Source organism: Paroedura picta, chromosome 4, assembly GCF_049243985.1.
Source record: "Paroedura picta isolate Pp20150507F chromosome 4, Ppicta_v3.0, whole genome shotgun sequence".
Lineage (NCBI taxonomy): Eukaryota > Metazoa > Chordata > Lepidosauria > Squamata > Gekkonidae > Paroedura > Paroedura picta.
The window spans coordinates 117260448-117279673 of NC_135372.1; the positions used below are offsets into that span (position 1 = coordinate 117260448).

The 19226-nt window shown below is 44.5% G+C and overlaps 1 protein-coding gene across 5 annotated transcripts in view; it reads right to left on the reverse strand.

The window, feature by feature from the left end:
- Positions 1 to 19226, reverse strand: part of DLGAP4 (DLG associated protein 4) — a 360647-nt gene that overhangs the window by 82249 nt on the left and 259172 nt on the right. For 4 of the 5 annotated variants that reach the window (XM_077335345.1, XM_077335344.1, XM_077335347.1 and 1 more), the window contains exon 5: positions 4176 to 4393. In XM_077335345.1, the coding sequence (XP_077191460.1) occupies positions 4176 to 4393 (218 nt within the window). Of the gene's footprint in view, positions 1 to 4175; positions 4394 to 11730; positions 11749 to 19226 lie in introns of those variants that run through there. The other variant, XM_077335348.1, reaches the window with a different exon arrangement.

The following is a 19226-nucleotide window of genomic DNA, read 5'->3' on the forward strand; positions in this document are numbered from 1 at the left end:
CAGTTGTGGGCATACCACACTATCAAATGTCCCTGCAGCATGCTTTCTATTAGCCTGCAGAACAGCTCTGCGCACACACTAGCCAGACACAAAATGGCCACAGGGTGGCAATAGTGCTCCACATGAATATACTATCTGCCGCTCACTGAACCTTTTGTGTTTCTCATATTGAAGTATGAAGCTGTAGGGGTATTCTTGCTTCCTCAAACTCATTTGGCTAGGCCTATCTCCAACATTTTAACACCAATATGTTTAAAACAAACCCCACTGTCACTGCTAGAAAGCTGATTCATCAGACAATGTGATCCTGAAATGCCCCATGGCAGCAGGCCCAAACCCCAGAGCAAGGCTAGAGGAGCCAGCCATGGTATAGCCTCCTGTGGCTAAATCAAGATTTGTCACCCCTAGGGATAATCAGAAGGAGACTGAGACTGAGAAGGGCAGCCATGAAAGAGCCAGAAAAAGAACCCTTATGTGTAAGGATGTTTCACTGACAACCAAAATTAAGGGAATTCATACCATGGTGTTTCCCATGACTATCTATGGGTCTGAAAGTTGGGAAATGAAAAAAAAGATATCAGGAAGTTGATTAATTTGAAATGTAGTATTGGAGGATACCACGGACCACCAAAAAGACACATAAAGGGGTTGTTGATGACATCAAGCCTGAGGAGCTAAAATGACTAAACTGAGACTATTGTACTTTGGTCCCATTATGAGAAGACAAGAGTCACTGGAAAAGACAATAATGCTAGGAAAAGCTGAAGGCAGCAAGAAAATAAGACGACAACATGAGATGGATTGACTCAATCAGGAACACCACAGCCCAGGCTGGTAACAAAAGGATGATTTGGAGACAATGCATTCATGGAGTCACCGTAAACTGCAAGTGACTTGGCACACACACAGGGATCAGCAAACCAGTCTGTGAGGTGAAGTGCTCAACTTGCTTCGTGATGCCCAACTTGTAAAAAGAGAGAAGCTGCACCCGATCCCTGCCTAGAAGGTCATGTTCTCTCACCTGGAAGCTGGGAACTCTAATTTCAAAGGGCATTTCTGTTGTTGAACTGTTAATTGTTAAAAAGTGGGGTTGATGGGACTGTTGATTTTATTGTTGTAGTTTTATGGGGTTGTCCCCCTTTGGACACATGGAAAACTATTAAACAAACAGGGCAGTTTATTTATTGGATTTATAACTCCCCCCCCCCCATCCCAATAGGCTTAGGCAGTGTATGATATATTAAAATTCACTATATAAATTCTAATAAGACCATAAAACAATAAAACCATTACAACTGTAGACCCTGAGTGCCTCATTATTTCTCTTCCCAGGCCTGGATCTTTGCTTTGTCTATCATTATTATCAGTGTTATGGTGTTCATATCTTAATAAATAAAATATATCTAGATATGTAGCTATTATAATGATGAAGTCTTTTGGCAAACATCCAGGGAGAGAACTCTTTGGCTGGTGGCTGGTCCACAACTTTTACCTGACTATGCCCCATACCCCAGCAAAAGGTACAATCACAAAAACCTATCAGTCCCTGACTGTGCTAGCTGAATTGCCAGCACTTCCCTAGACATATGGAAAATGCAACTTTAGGAACAACCCTCCCAGCTCCTTTCTGGGCAGGTTTTGAATCTTTTTGGATTAGTGTTCTGGGGAGCTGAACAAAATCAGAGTCCAGTAGCACCTTTAAGACCAACAAAGATTTGCTGAAACAAGTGTCACAAAACCAAGAAATTCCCCCTGAGTGGTCGGCAGATGGTGCTAGAGCTCATTTTTAAATACCAGTAAAGCCCTGCGATTGTCTTGAGTGACCATTTTCCACCTCCATCAGCAATCTCTCCTGGTGCCGTCTTTATTGCATTTGCTGAGGTTCCCTGAGAGTCAAGATGTTTTTGCCCTGGAAATGGAAGATCAGGGCGAAGACAGGACAAAGCTGGAAGCAAAGTGTAGGATTTTCCATTGTTCTATTCATAACTACAATGGGGAGACTAGAAGACAATCTTTGTCTTCTCTGTGGACAGGAAACAGTGTTCACAGGCCAGGAGAAGTATAAAGAGCTGCAGGCTAATTACTGCTCTTGGGAATAGGAATAAACATTTTATTGTAAAGATAAAACCATGCAAAGAGCATTATTGTGTCAATGGATGTTTGTGTCTGAAGGAACTAGCCCTCTTTTTGTAGGAAGCTTTCCCTTCTGAAGTACTCACCTCCCTTCCCTCCATCCCTTGGGGGAATTCCTAGAGTGTTGTGCAACACAGTGACATCACTTCTAGGTTTTCATGCAAAAATGGAATAATTGAGTCACATAATGGTCCTCCCCCCATGCACCCTCCCCCCGACTCCCAGGATTGCCAGGCATAGGTCTGGCAGACCTTATCTGACCAGGCTGCCTGGGTGTCTAGACTTACTGCCTCTTAGCTACTGCAACCTTACTACAGGGTGAGGCACTGAGGTGAGAAAGGAATCCATTGCTCTCCTGGCCAGGAATGCTACCTCCTTAACCCATGGGAGGGACTGGTTGTATCTGTCCTCCAAAGTCACAGGCCTTGCCTGTTCCCTTACTTCCTGCCCAGATGGGTCTCTCCCTTCCCACCACTCTGATCTTTTATTCTTCCTCCTCCAGCCATGCCTCCCATCACAGGTCTTTGATCCTGCCTAGGACTACTTTTTATTCCCAAGGACTTCCCTATGTCTGAGGCACATTTTATCCCCAAAGAGACTTAGAATCATAGACTTAGAGTTAGAAGGGACCTCCAGGGTCATCTAGTCCAATTCTCTGCACAGTGCAGGAACTCACAATTACCTGCCCACCCACAGTGACTTCAATTTTATGCCCAAGTGATTTCCCCCACCAAAAAAACATCTCCAGAATCCAGCCTGGCCTGGAGGAAATTCACCTACCATCCCACAGTGGCCATCAGCAATTCCCTGGGTATGCAAGGAAGGGCCACAAGAGACAAACACTGGCACATCCCTTCCTGCCCTAACTGCCTAACTGCCTAATCTGCCTAACTTCATAAAATCAGCATTTCTGTCAGATGACTATCTAGCCTCTGCTTAAGAACTTCCAAAGATGGAGAACCCACCCGAGGAAGCCTGTTCCACTGAGGAAGCGCTCTAACTGTCAGGAACTTCTTCCGGATGTTTAGCTGAACATTCTTTTGAATTAATTTCATCTCATTGGTTCTGGTCCAACCTTCTGGGGCAACAGAAAACAACTCTGCTCCATCTTCTATATGACAGCCCTTCAAGTACTTGAAGATGGTTATCATATCACCTCTTAGTCCTCTTCTCTCCAGGCTAAACTGGAGCCAGACTATACTGGTTGTTTTCAACCCTTTTGGTGCTCTTGGGGCACACTCCTGCCTTTCTCTCTTCCTGGTCACAAAGTGCTCCCTCTTGGACTGTTTCTTGATTCCCCCACTGAACACCCCAACCTGAGATACCACGGGGTGTGACTAATATATGAAATGTATATGAGAAATTACATTGTTCTGTCTCCCTCCTGCCAAGTAGCTCTGGGTGGTAGCCATGGATCTCCTTCCGTAACTTTGTTAGGTAGGTTCAGTTGCGAGAAAGGGACTGGCCCAAAGTCCCCCAGTGAGCATCCTGACTGAGTGGGGATGGGGAGAAGTCTCCCAGCTTGTCTCTTGGGGACAGAGGGGCAACGAAAAATGGCTCTTGGTCCTTATTACTATGGTTAATAAAACCAGTAGAGCTAACCTAAGAAGGATCTTTAAAAAATTGCTAGGACAAACTTATTTTTTACTACCACTAGGAAAGGATCTGGAGATGATAAAGCAATTAAATGCACTCTTCTTTAGAAATCAAAAAAGTGTTTCTAGTCCTTTTGACTGCTAGAAGAATCTTGGAAATGGAAATGTGTAATGGAACCTTAAAAAACAGGAGGCTAAACAAAAACTCTGGTCGAGCACAGGGCCTTTCATGGCCTGCAAAATATGTCATCCCTCACTGTAGGATTCTATTCACAGAATGTTCCTACTGCAGCCTACATATCCCAAGTGCCCATCCCTTTTCCTTTAGCCTTCTCTGCAGTTAATATGGAAAAGGAGCTCAGGGACACAGCTCACGTTTCATCTTAACTGTGACCAAAAATCCAGGTAGGACCAACTGGCTAGGGGGCCTCCTGTAAATGCAAGTACCTCTGGGTGGTGCTCTGCTCACTCAGTGACTGCTGAGTGGCCTTGAGGTAACTCTGCCTCCGTGCTGCAGTTTTCGGGGATGGCTTCGGGCTTGTTTCAGAGTCTTCACTGTCATCATCCCCCATGGCTTTGATATAGCTCCCGCTCCGCATGCGTCGACATGGGATTTCATTGTCTTTGTCCTTTGTCAGCGTATTATTCCAGTCTCCCTGAGGCACCTGCAGAAAAAAACATCCAAGATGAAACAGAGTACAATGATGGTATGTGGCAAGGTAAGAGAGGTGAGACCCTGGGGATAGGGTGGATGGAAGAATGGAAAAACTGGAGGAACTTTAAGAGAGTGGAACATCAAAGCAGTTCATCCAGCATCCCATATTTAGCAATAGTTAACTCCCGACCAAGTACAGATTTAACAAGCCGTCAGATAATCATTGCTCAGCTATTAATGTCATAGTCAGCCATTCCTTCCTGTAGTCTACGGTGACCAGCTAGGTTTTAGAGCTTCTAATTTCCTTATCTCCTAGCATTTTGTCTATCAAATTTTATGATACTTATTAGTCCTGCCTCCTGAGAAATGAAGCAAAAATGCTATAAAATTCCCTTGTTTTCCTAGCTCATGGGCCAGTGTCTGACTGAATCTTTCCTAAAATCCTTCCCTATGGCTTTGATACATGTTCTGACATGGGATTTCGTCATCTTCGTCAAGAAAGAGAATGGCTGGGATCCAGAGTAACATTTCTGTAGGCCCCAGCATTTCTTGCCACATAGCGTGGTTCTCCTGCATCCACTAGCTTCCTGTGACAGCCTGAAATGGAACAGAATTTTGCAAGGCATTTTAAAAAGCTGAAGAGGGGGAGGCAGAATAATCAGCAGAAATCTTTGAGCCCACAGAAATGTCTGTCTGGATCCAGCCCAGTTTCTCATATGCTCTCTATTGCCAGCAAATGCCCATTCATAACTTTGTGGAACTGTCAGCTGACCTGCTCAATCACTTCTATGAGACAGAAGTAGGAAGAATAAAAATTTACCAATTCAATTCTAAATCCAACAGAGACTGTGGCACCTTTGCTGCAAAAGACAAATATGCTCATCTGGAATCCTTTTCTAAAGTTGCTAAAGGTTCTACCATGTAATAACAGCTCTCTTTCCCCATTTAAAAGCCTTAATAGCACAAGAATTAAGGCCCCTCTGGTCTGGTACTGTTTCCAAGACAGATCAGCTGGATGTTCTGCAAAGCCTACAAGGAGGACATGGAAGCAACAGTAACTTCCCTTGTTGTGTATCCCAGCATTTGAAAATCAGGTATAGACTGCCTATGGAGGTTCCATTTTACTGCCTTGGGCAACAGCCAGCCAATTAGATATGGGGGAAACAACAACTAGTGGGAATTGTGGAGGCCAATTGGGGCTTTAATGTTTGGGAGACAGAAGTTTAATTTTCCTTTCCCTGTTCTCCCAATTTATACATTTCCCCATGAGACACAGAGCAGCTCTGGAGAGGATGGTTGAGATCTAAAGCAGTGGGAAAGATTTAACTTATTGCTGTGGCCTCAGTCTGATTTAAAAAAAGAAAAGGCAATTGCTCTCTTGTCCTGCAGACACATCACTAATATAAAGAAGCTTGCATGAGTGCACAGCATGGGACATGCTATAAATCTACATATTTTATGTATGATTCCAGATTGTGGCTATTGCCAGATTCTTTCTTTCTTTCTTTCTTTCTTTCTTTCTTTCTTTCTTTCTTTCTTTCTTTCTTTCTTTCTTTCTTTCTTTTCCCTCCCATCATATTGCACCTGGGCTTTCAGATGCGAGATCTGGCCACAATGCCCATGTCAGTGTACAGAAACAAATCCAAGGCTTTTCCTTCATGTTACTGGTGGTCTGCAGTGTGTCGTCCTCAAGAGGGGATGAGACACTGGCAATAGTGGAAGAAGTTCATCATGGGGTCATGGGCATAGCTCTACCTTCTGCCTCTTCTTGTGAAAAGCAAAAAAAATAAAATTAAAAAGCTCCAGTGTCAGATTCCTATGTCTTGTTCTCCGCAAATCACCACTAGGGTGATTGGCTTTGACCTTTCCTAATGAAGGAGACACAAGACTTCTGAAAGCACTTTAATGCTAGCCGCCTTGGAGTCACGTCTGACTGGAGATGAGATTTCTCTCTCTCTTTTGGACTGTCTTAGCCTCAACTTGTTAATTTAACATCAGGAAAAACTGCCTGCTTTGGGAGGGAAGGCAGCTCCTAACGTGACAGTCTGTGCTGCTGTGTGATGAGAGGGGAAGAGAGGGGAAGAGAACCGGGTACAATAAGGAATTGGTGGAGAGTGGGGATCAGAAGCACTCTGAAGGATATAGCCAATTCCGACCCCCTGAATATTTGCTGGAACTGAGTGTGGTTGTTTCATATGCTGCTTTTCTTAGGTGTCCATCTAAATATCCTCAAGGAGGCACTATCAATAAAGAATGAAACAACACAAGCTTCAGGTATATTAATCTGAGAGCTTAATTGCAACTGTCATGTCAAATGTACACCCATTTACAAACCTGCTTATGGCCCACAAACTCCTGGTCATTGTTGGCAATGCCTGCTGACATTCATCAGACAGAACCAGGCTGGCAAAACAGGGAGTGTGTGATCTTTGGCGCAGAATGATGATGTCATGGCTGATGCAGCCCAGAAGCACTGGAACTGCAGCAGGGTGACACTCCAACATTTGCCCGGAAGCTCCACAAAGCTTGGAGTTTTGACAGTGATAAGCAGCCCAGCCTCCAGCAACGGCCGTGATGCCACTTTTGCAGCTCTCTCACATACTGCAGACAGCTCATGCCGCTAACAGGCCTGTTGCAACCCAAGTGCCGGGCTGGCTTCAGGTATGGGCCACACCGCATGCTGCTGTAGTCACAGCTTTATAGGGTTGTCAGGTCCCCCCCCCCACTGGCCACCTGCGGGGGATGGGGGGGTAAGGTTGCCAGATTAGGGTTAGGATGTGAGGATGGAGCCTGGAAGAATAGGGGCCTCAGTGTATTGCAATGCCAGAGTCCGCCCTTCAAAGCTTCTGTTTTTCTCCCAGAAAACTGGTCTCTGTAGTTTGGAAATGCAATTCTGCAGGACCCCCCTGGTCCTTGGGGGTTTACACTACCTGTCGTATCGTGAGTCACAGAACACGTCAGCTCCATTTCCACGTAGGAAGGCTCCTGGTTTAGCTCTCTCACTGGCTGGGCCATTTTCTTCCTCGGCTCCCTCAGTTCCTACTGGAGCCCCACAGGGCCAAAACTAAAGGGCATGCAAAAGCAGAAACCTGCTCCTAGAGGCTGCTTTTGTATATTACAACACTACCAGAAATATTTTACACTTTAATCCCCATAAGTCACTATTTGTTAACCAGTCATTTTGCATAAATTACTTACTTGTTAATTGTTCCGGATCTTTACTATACACGTGACGATGTAACTTGGTTGAATCTAATGTTAAACAGAATTTTTATGTCACGCTCTATGCCATAATGGCATAACATTTGAACAAGCGGACTCCCAAATGCTGCATGTGGTTAAATGTAGGTAAAAAGAATATGGCCAAACTCCACCCTTGGGGTGGGTTCATGCAACGTGCAGGGGCAAGATCAATATCAAACGATGCCAGAGCCCAGCAAGCTGTGGGCTTGGCCAGCCGATCGAGCTGGGGTGTTCTCTCGGTATCGGATAACTCTGCCAATGTTAAGTCTGCTCAGGCTTTAATTTGCATTAAGGATTCAGGAATTTAAAAGACACTTCTAAGAACTATCATCATACACTTCATGACTAGGGTTGCCAGTTCTAGGCTGGGAAGTACCTGCCGATTTTAGGGGTGGAGTGTGGGGTGGGCACGCTAGGACCTCTGCAGTGCATTTTACCAGAGAGCCTAGCTTCAAGAGCAGCCATTTTCTCCAGAAGAACTGACCTGTAGAATAACCGTAATAATCAGAGGTCTCCAGGCCCCACGTGCAGGTTGGCACCCCTACCCATGACCCACCCTGTTGCTTCTACTCTGACAGTATTCACACAAAAATACAGGTACACATCCCCACAGTCAGAAATGGGGCCTCTGTGCCTCTGGCTGTGCTCCTTCAGGGGCACCTTGTTGGCTATGTGAGAGCAGCAGCCCAATGGGCTCCATCTTCAGATGATGCCACAGAAGATTGCAGTTCCAGGGTCTGAGCGAAATATTGTCAAGCTCCTGCCTGTATCTGTGCAATTCAGTTCGTTTCTGTTAAGACAGTATGAACTTTGCTGCAGCTATTCAATTCCACTCCAGTTTTGTGAACACATCCCCGGGAAGAGGAAATAGCCTTGCGTATTAGCCAAAGGCTTTGGATGGACTTGTAGTATTCCGCTGCAGTGCAATTCACTCTGTTCTTTAAAAGCCTTGCTATGAATTCTATACTTTCAGTGAATGCCTGACTGATCAATCCACTATGTGAAAACAGCACTTCAGGGGTTAAACAGCTAACAAAATATACATTTTGGAAGAAGTTATTATTTACCTATTATTTCCATCTTAGGGTAATGAGGGGTTGGTTAGAAGTAGTGGTGGGGGAGGGGGGAGATGCCTGAATACTGCTCAAGATCCCCTCAGTGGCATAAATGTGCCAGGGGCATTCCCTGATCATCAGAACAAACAGAGCATCAACATAAAAGGAAATGCTGCTGAGTGGAAAATCCACCTTTTGGTTGCAGGGCATATACAGAAGAAAGACTCTGTTCCTCTTTCTTCAGCTGGAATCAAAAGAGGGACAGGATTCTCTACATACTGTACAAAGAAGATGCATCTAAGTACCCACACCAACACTGAGTCTATGCATAGATGGGTAAGCATCCACAGAGAGGCTTGTGTACACACAAACACACTTTAAAAGCATAGTTTAAAACAGGGGTAGTCAATCTGTGGTCCTCCAGATGTCAATGGACCAATTCCCATGAGCCCTTGCCAGAAAATGCTGGTAGGGGCTCATGGGAATTGTAGTCCATGAACATCTGGAGGACCACAGGTTGACTACCCCTGGTTTAAAACACACACACCTTTACAATTCACTGGCACAGTGCTAGCAGGCAGTGAGGGTGAGAAGAAGCTTGAAGTCAGTGCAGAAGGGACAATTCTGGTTTATAGTCCACCTGTCTTACCAAGGTACCCTAAAAGCTGCAGTTGTACCACAACAGCTAGTGAACTCCAGGGTTTTCCAGCAGCCTCTCCACATCCAGGATTCTTTGCAGGAAGTTGTTCTCTGCATTTGTGCAACCTCCTTTCTACATCATTAAAGGCAATGACTACCACCAAATCTCGTGGCAGCAGATTCATTAATTCTGCAGTGTGTACTTGATTTTGCAAACGTCTACTTTGAACAAAGGTCATGAGGTGACAGCTACACTATGCAAAATTTCATAAAATATCTTCCTCACATCTTCTCTCTAAAGTACAAAGCTCCAAACCTTTTTCCAAAAGGGGGAGGGAACTCCTTGCTCATTTTGATTGCTATTTTCTCTAGCTTTTTTAGGTCCATAATATTTTGTTGTTGTTTTTTAAAATACTATAACTAGCTGTTCTCCCAGAAATGGGAATCAAAAGCTGTGTACAAATTAAAACAACAAAATAAATATATCTGTGCATTTTTACCCCACCCTTCCTTCAAAGGGTTCAGGCCAGCACACAAGGCTCTCCCCCCATCTTGTCCTCACAAATACTCTGTGAGGGAGGTTAGACTGAAAGAGTGACTAGCTCAAGGTTTCAGGGATGAATGAGCATTTGGATGCGGGTCTCCTAGGTACTAGTACTAGGTAAAGGTGCTAGTGGGCTCAATCTTTGTTAGGTACTAGTCTGACATTCTAATCATCACACTGGCACCAAGAACACTTTCCTGGAAGTAAGCTCTATTGAATAAAATGGGACTTACTTCTGAATGGAACAGATTGTTTAGTATACCAGCTGTTTCATGGTCAATATAGATTAGGCCAAACTGAAGTTGCCTGTCCAAGGGAATGAATGGGAGGATTGGCTGACATAACTCGAATTTCTGCACAAGCTCATAACGGGACTGACAATCCATCAGATCTGTGGGTCCCAGGTTATGAAGTGCTACACAGGTAATAATCAGCACCTTGAATTGAACTCAGAAACAAACATGCAGCCAATGCAGCAATCTCAAGGTGGGATCTCAAGAAGCGTAAAACAGCTGGTTCCATGCAACAACTGAGATGCTGCCTTTTGAACCAATGGGAGATTCCAATTTGACTTCAGGAGTAGGGATGTGACCAATTTCCCCATGATGCAATTGACAATTAGCATTACTACATTCAAAGAGCCAATGTGAATAAATCACCCCGTTGGTTTGGTTTGTGACAAAAGGCTGTGAAGTGTGTGGAACGGGTTTGCATTGAATTCTCGCAGAACTGCCCCAGGGCAAAGGTATTGCCAGTTCAGACTGATTGGCAGCCACTAAGGACCACTTAAACAAACACGAAAGGGTAGCATTTTCCTGAAACATAGCATTTGTTTATGACTGATTTATATGATTTGCAAGTCATCTAATTGTCTCTTTAAACAAGTCCCTGCTGGGCAAAGCTGTTATGCAGCAAGGAATGGGGTGGGGGGAGGGGGGTGGGGAGTAGAATTCGATTAGGCTTTGTGAGAATCTGCATACATGGAAAAGCAGCTGTATTGAACTACATGGTTAGGACTGTATTGAACTACATAGCCACAACTTTCACAGCTGGCTATATGGCTAAAGCAGGAATACAAGGCAGCTTGTGAGCTATACAAAATTCTCAGCAGCTTATATCTTGACAATTTTGACCCTTAAAAGCTTATACCTTGGAAATGTCATTGGTCTCTATGGTGCTATTGGACTCAAATTATACAGAACACACCAGAAAAGAAACCTGAAGTGGGTAAAAAGTTCTTGATCAATGCACGCTCTGCATTGTAATTCATGTACTGATGAATACCACTTACCCTTACAATGTGTGCTTCCTTTTGATACTCTCCCTCCCAAGCTGCACTGAGAAATAAGTTGAAAATGTTTACCTGTGTCTGGGCAGGTGTCAAGGTGGGTGGGGGTGAGTGGGAGAAATTGCTAAGGAAACCAAGCTGATGCTTCTAATTTTGCTGGGAATATTTTTTTTCTGTACTTCTTACAAGAACCCAAAGTGTTGCAGTCTTGTCTGTCTGGCTTTGTGAGCAACATGCCTCATGTTTGCAAGGCTCCTGGTACATCATGTTCCAAGATGCCCTAATGCATCCAGAGGACTTTCATGGGGATTTAAAACATATCTTAGTAAAAACAAGGACCAGCAATTCAAAACAATACAACTTGGGATTCAGTGCTTTGAAATGGTTCCTCTGGAATGCCAGTGGTTCACAGCAATTGGGATGGCCATTGTTGTGGTACAGAATGAGAACTAGCCCCTAAATGAGAAATGTCCCTTCAGACAAGGGAAACTTGACCAGCCAGTTTGGAGATGGCTGCTTGGTTTCCTTGCTTTCACAATGACTGTTTCAGGAAAATTATATTCCTGAACTGTACTCACTTAAACGGCGTGGCTACCACTCCTTCCTGTTAAGCAGGGGAACCCTAGTTCTGTGGGGGGCTTGGGATAGATAATACAATTCTCAGAACTTCACAATGCTAATAATTCCTAGAATTCTTTAGGGGCGGGGAGCCATGGCAACTTATGCTCTGACCTGGATGGCCCAGGCTAGCCCTGATTGGTGCTTGGATGGGAGATCACTAGGGCTGCTACACAGAGGCAAGAAGCTGTCTCCTGCTAAGGGGTCAACTAAGTCAGCTGTAACTTTACAGCACTTTACACATACATGACAACTTACACTGGTGCTCTGTTTTTAGCACAGATGACTGACTGCTCCTTACTTTCTCTGTCTAGAAGCCCCAAGTGAGCCGGCTGCAGAGTGGCAGGGCAGCCCCCGAGGCAGCCGCCAGGGAGGAGGATGAGGAGGAGCCGCGGCCCGGTACGGACTGATCCACGGACCGGACCCGGTCCCCGGACTGGGGGTTCGGGACAGCTGGTTTAGAGCATCTACTCATTTCTATCCTATCCTTCCCAGCAGTTCATGGCAGTGTAATGCTTCCTCCCTTTCCCCTAACAACTTTGTGAGCTAGGCTTGGCTGAGAACTGAGTGAATGGTCCAGCAAGCTTCAGGCCAGAGCAGGGATCTGAACATGGGCCTCCCCGATCACAGCCCAGCCCTCTAATTACTATTCTGTGAGAGCTCTCTTCATTTCTATGTGGTGTTTATTATTTTTTTGCAGAAAAAGAATACAGAATATAGGGGGGGGGAAATAGCACTATATATTTAATTTACAGAACTACGAATATTAAGCTGATATATCACAATATGTCTTATATGATCGACTGATTTATTGTACTACAGCTCCAAGCCAGCCACAATACCCACACCACTTTCAAAAGCATGATTTAGCATATCATGACAATGTACAAATGTCCAACAATAAAAACTCTTATAAATCAAACATTTAAGACATTATAAAACTATAAAAACACATCAGGATTACCTAAGGCAAATGTCCAATAACACAGGACATTTCCGCACATCGTTAAAAATAGTGGCTAGCCAAGTGGCGTAACGGTACATATTGCGCCTCCTGGCCCCTCCCCACCTTTTTTGCTGTATCGCTTTTTACGGCTATTTAGTGCTTCTCCCCCTCCATAAGTGCTGTTGGGAATGGTGGAAGTGAGCAATGCGATTTATATATGACTCTCTTCCACCTGTCAATCAAGCAGACAGCCTTTCTCCATGTGTTAAAGGGCCCATGATGCCCACTATTTTTTAAAATCAATAGTTCCCTCTTGAAATACTTATACATCTAATCATAGATGCATAGTGCTTCTTTATTGCCACTGCTTATGGAATCACGAGTCTTGCTTCTTTTAAACATAAATCTCGTTACTGGGGGAGCTTAGAGAGGCATGATTTGTGCTACAACTTTGGTAAAAAATTTTTTTGCCTTTGCCTGCAGGATTGAATGCCTATTCATTGCTCCAGGCAGTTCATTTTTAAAAAAACCTCCCATCCCTGGGAGAAGGAAGAGGGAGGCGGGCGTGAGGGCGGGACATTGGAGGGAGAGATAGCACTTCTTCGCCTCCATACCTTTCTTTGGATGGTGGGCTGCTGGTTGCTCTTCATTAGCTAGTGCTACATAAGTTGGTGAATCCACTTTTTGGGATTCACCAACTAGCGCTTTAAAATGGGGGATGTAGCTGGCTGTTTACTGCTCAGATGCTGCATGTTGGCAACGTCATGTGGAGGGACCGGAATATAACAACGAAAAGGTACATATCTCACTATTTTTAAGGGTGTGGAAATCCCCACAGTTTTGTAGTACTTTACATACTATGACACAGTATTTGGCTATTTGTTTGCTAACCTCAGTATTCCCCCCAGACAGGAAACTCTTAATGTTCCCCTCCTCAGAGTCAGCGGGAATCTGGGGCAAGAGGGGATTGATTTTGTTTCAAATTTCCACGTGAAGTGAACATGAGAAAAGGATATGTCTGATGATCACCAATTCCCCACCTCCAAATATACAGATTATATCTGCATTTGGAATATTTTACAGTGCCCCTCAAGCAAAGCAGATGGTATAGCAGAGCACCTCACAAGAGTAAATGTCTTATATATTTTCCCATTGAACCTGTCATTCCCTCCAAAGGTATTTCCATCATTTACATACACCTCATATAAATCAATTATTTCTTTCCATCTCATTATATTAGTCAACATTGTCTAAAATAATATTAGACTCCACTTTCTATTGAAATCTGATATTAATTTGTTTCTCTCGCTATTTCTCATTCCGGGTGTTAAACCTGTATAAGTAGCTGTGATTATGTAGCCACATGCAGTCCTGCATGCTTCAGAGACTAGTAAAGTCAGGGTGGGTAGATCGATAGATCTGACTTATCTATCGATCAACTGATCAATTGCATGTCTGGGACTGTAAACTGCAAGGCTTCACCTAAGGTTAACTTTCCAGAAACAAAATAGATTGTTAAACGTGGGCAGATTAAAGGGAGGGCTGAGGTGGGTCAGAGAGAGGCACGTCTGAGATACAGACAGAGGCCCTTTCACATCAGTTGGCAATGAGCAGAGGCAACTACAGACTATATTATTCAGTCATCCCCACTCATTGCTGTTCATTGTCCAGTTCCTTGTCTTCCAAATGCTCTGCAGAGCATTGAATACTTCATTTGCCCCACAGGCCAAACTACTATTGGTTTACATTTACCTCAAACTGGGGCCACGGCCATGGCTGTCTAGCTTCATGATGAGGGAACTAGCAGTACATTCTAAGTTACAGGGAATTTCAAAGAAATTTGGTGCTGGGAAAAAGGAGAGCATGCTTCTCACGCTGGGGGACCCTAAATAATTAAGCTACAACAGCAGGGGCCCTAATTGAGCTGGGTCCCTCCTCGGTGGTGTATTTAGCGTAACAGTTAATGAAGCTCTGTTTTTAAGCAAGGAAATGGCTGCTTCCCTGTAATAATACACGGTGAATGCAGAGGAAAGGTCAGGAATGAAAAGAATCTGATGGACAGATCTTCCAGTGGCTTACACACAAAAGATCAATAAAGCAGGATAACCAGGATCAGAAGCAATAATTAAGGAAGAGATAATTTATAAAAAGGCGGAAAAAAGTGATGGGAAAAGGGCAGGGCAAACCTGCGCAATGGACCAGCTGTGGCATCTGCTTGGTGCCTCTGTGTCCTCCAAACACCTCTGCCATCACCTTCTAATTAATTTGTGATGTCTGCATAAAGACCAGTTGCTGGCAATAGATATGAATCATAGAATCATGGAGTTGGAAGAGATCTCCAGGGTCATTTAGTCCAGCTCCTTACATAATGCAGGAAAGTGACAACTACCTGTCCACCCACAGTGACCTGAATTTCATGCCCAGATGATGCCCTCAAGAAAACCAGAAACCCTGGCCAGTCTGGCCTGGAGGAACTTCACCCCCCAACCCCAAATTGGTGATCGGCATTTCCTTGGGCATGCAAGAAAGGGCCACAAGAGCCAAGCACTGACACAACCCTTCCTGCCCATCCATGTACATTGTTCCTAAATTTACTGAATCAGCATTTCTGTCAGATGGCTATCTAGCTCCTGCTTATAAACATCCAAAGAAGGAGAACCCACCACCTCCCAAGGAAACCTGTGCCACTGAAGAACCACTCTGCCAGGAACGTCTTCTGGATGTTTAGCTGGGAATTCTTTTGAATTAATTTCAACCCATTGGTTCTGGTCCGACCTTCTTGGGCAGACTTTCTCGACTTTTTAAATAATGGAAAACCCCAGAAACATTTTCAGGCTTTGAGAAACCCCAGAAATGGCACAATGGTGCAGAATATGGCTGGGAAGCATAGCTGTGCATACGCCCACCTGGGGCCCCTCTCCTTCCCTCCCCATCATTGGCCATTTTGATAGAGGAGGGGGAAGGTCGATAGGACCATATATGGTCATACCACCCGATAAATGTTCACAAATTTTAAAAAATATATTAAAAATTAACTCACACCCATTTGGGAAACCCAGGGCCATCAAGGAACCCCGACCTAGTTGAGAAAGCCTGCTCTAGGGCAACAAAAAACAACTCAGCTCCCTCCTCTGTATGGCAGCCTTTCAAGTACTATGTTTCTTCACTTGATCCTTGATAAAACACATGTACACACTTGCAACTACCTTTCAGTGGAGTAGGAGCTTGAATTGCCAACTTCTATTTACTAAAACTCTCTCACAGGGATTGCTTATGGGCATGTGCAAAGTGCTTTTAAAACTGAAATTCTCCCCAAGCGTGCTGTGGAGTCTGACATCTGACAACTCCACTTGTCTGCTTGAAATGAGAGAACAGTTGGTCTCTGAAATGGAAGCAAAAAGCTCATGCTGTTTTGGGGACTGATCTTTTTACTGGAGTGGGTAGAGGCCAGCACACAGCTTTGCAGCCTTATCACGTACCCTGCAACTTCCATATCTTTCTTAACATCACAGTCCATGTACAACTAAAAAAAAAATCAGTTATATGCATGCTGCATTCTTAGTTGTTAGCTACTACTCCAAGCTGCATCCACAGAGCCAGTTGAAGCATGCATTCTATTAATAAAACAGTTTAGCTGGATTTCCCTCCCCCCTGTTTGAATTTGCATCTTCCTGTTCTAAGAAATGGTGAAGAAGGTAAAATTTAAGTTCAGGTAGCAACTCTGGCAGGTAAACAGTAAGAAGAAAGAAAGATGCAAAGCTGGCTCCCTGTCAAACTGCAGTTCATTTCATTCAGCCCCCTATGAATGGCTTAGGAAGGCTTTGCTCTTCCTTTCCATATGGTTCAATTCTGCCTTAGCCTTATTTCCAATTTTTACTCTTTCACTTCCTTGCACACGGTGTGGCTGAACCATGCTTCTTAAGCAGCAGCCAGGTAACTGAGCTAACACTGCACTCCTAAACAGATCATACACCGTTAAATCTGTCGAGGCCAGTGGGCTTACAAGGAGACACAGGAAATGGATATTGCTTTGTTCTTGATTGGCTGTTTGGCTACCTTGGAAGAAATATTCATTAAGGTGTGGGAGGCAGGGATTGCACATGGCCAGGTTGTAAGCAACAGGGGTACTGTGATGCCGTAGGCATGTTCTTGCTGATTCAGTTATCAGAGCAGTGGGAACTATCTAAAACCTCCCCCACCTCACTCCCTTCTGCTAAAAGGACTTGAGCAATCAAAAGCTCCAAATGAGAAAAAATCCTATTTCGATAACATCTCACTTCTGTTTAATCTCCATTTGGGAGAGTTCATAAATAAAACAGGGGCCAGCTGGGAGTTCTCATTGGCTCCGGTGGACACGGCTTTCTGCTGGTCCCATCCATGTTATCTCACCCCCAGAGGACAGCGAGGAACTGAGGCTTGCTAATCACCACTTGTGCCTGTGTCACTGGAGCCCCAAAGTGAAAACCCGCTGCTCCTTGTGAGACTTGTAGGAAATGTTTTGCACTTGTTTGACAGAGTAATTGCATCTGACACCTCTGGTTGCGGGGAAAACGCCTAGGCTTTGATTCATTTCTCACATCCCTCCCCAACGTAGGATGAAGAATGCTTCACACTTTTTTTTGGGGGGGGGGGAGGAGGAAGAGCTGGCTCTCTCTCTATGGAAGCAAGGAGTTTAGGAGCAGCTCTCAGGAGAGTTGCCAGCTCTGGGATGGGATGTACCTGGTGATTTGGGGGGTGGAGTCTCGGGAAAGTGGAATATGGAGAGGGGAGGGGGCTTAGTGTGGTATAATGCTATAATGTTCACCTTCTATAGCAGCCATTTTCTCCAGGGGAACTGGAGACCATCTGTAATTACAGGAGCTCATCTTTAATTCCAGGAGGCCTCCAGCCACCATCTGGAGACTGACAAACCTAATCTTTTGGGGATTCTCCTGTTTGTTGTTGAATCCTTCCATGCATCCATTTAGATAGGACAGACAGACAGATAATACTGCAAGACTAGGTTTGCTAAGTATCTCTGTTCCTTTTTCTGCAACATCACAAATAAACAAATAATCAATCAGTCGGTCCTTGAGCAGCTAGACAGATGGTTGTAATGACTAAGAGTCAGCATGGCTTTCTCAAAAGCAAGTCATGTCAGAGTAACTTATCCCTCTCTTTTTTTTCTCGAGAAAGTGACTACCTTGCTAGATCAGGGGAATGCTGTGGACATTGTTTACCATGATTTCAGTTTTTGATAAGGTTCCACATGATATTCTTGTTGGCAAGTTGGTAAAATGTGGTATGGATCCTATTACTGTTAGATGGATCGAGAACTGGTTGAAAGATTGCACCCAAAGGGTGCTTGTAAATGGTTCATCATCTTCTTGGGGAGCAGTGACAAGGGGAGTGCCTCAGGGAATGTTTCATGGGCCCTGTGTTGTTCAACATATTTATAAATGATTTGGATGAAGGAATAGAGGGGGAGGGGTGCTTATTAAATTTGCAGAAGACACTAAACTGGGAGGAGTAGCAAACATACCAGAAGACAGAAGCAGAATACAAGATGGTCACCCTATCTCTAGATTGTGAAATCCCTGGGTTTTCCAGGATAGACCCTGGGGGAGGGTGGAGCCTGGTGGGGGGAGGTAATTCAGCAGGAATGTGATGCCATCCTGTCCACTGACCCCAGCTGCCATTGTCTCCTGAGGAACGGAGCTTTGTTAGTCTAGATCTCAATTGTTATTCTGTGAGAACACCAGTCTCTACCAGGAGGTTCACACCACTCTCTGAAACTTCTTCCTGGTGGAACATTCCTGGACCTCAGGGCTGCTATAAACTCTGGTAGGGGGTGAGTGGGAGGAGAGGAGAAACACTTTATCTGTCTCGTTGCCGGCTTTTTTCAGCCCCTTTGGGGGCTGAAGGCATCTGGGAGAGTTCTTTTTGACTGGGGAAATGATGCAGGGCCTGGGTCTCGAGCCATATCAGCCAACCCAACCCCTCCAACTGATTTCTGCAGCTAAATTACATCTTTCACAGTTCCCCAGCATCATCTATAAATTGGCTCTCAAGTATCTCTCACGGTATAGTCAGTACCACATTTCTCACAGTTTACAGTTTGTGTTTCATAACTAGTTCCCAACTATAAAGACTGTGGCTTGTACATTTTAGATTTCCAGTCTGCACCATTTGGAGGGTAGGGTCAGTGGAAAATCCGTCCAGAGGCTATTTACCGGAAGTCAACGAGGCCACCAAAAGAGAAAGCACATGAACAAAACGAATCTCAGAATTCAAAACATGGGCTTCTGATTCCTTGCTTGTAATTTTGGAAGTCTGCAGACCCAAATATCATTGACCTCTGGTATGGCTGAACTGTTTGCCTCAAGTCATGGCAATGCCCCGCTTCCTCATTTCTCGTTTTAATCACTATTTCTGAAATATACAATCATGGCATTGTGCCCATGTCACTGGGTTCTAGTTGACTGCTCAGGGGACAGAAGTCCCTTGGGAAGCATGGAAATGTCATTTCAG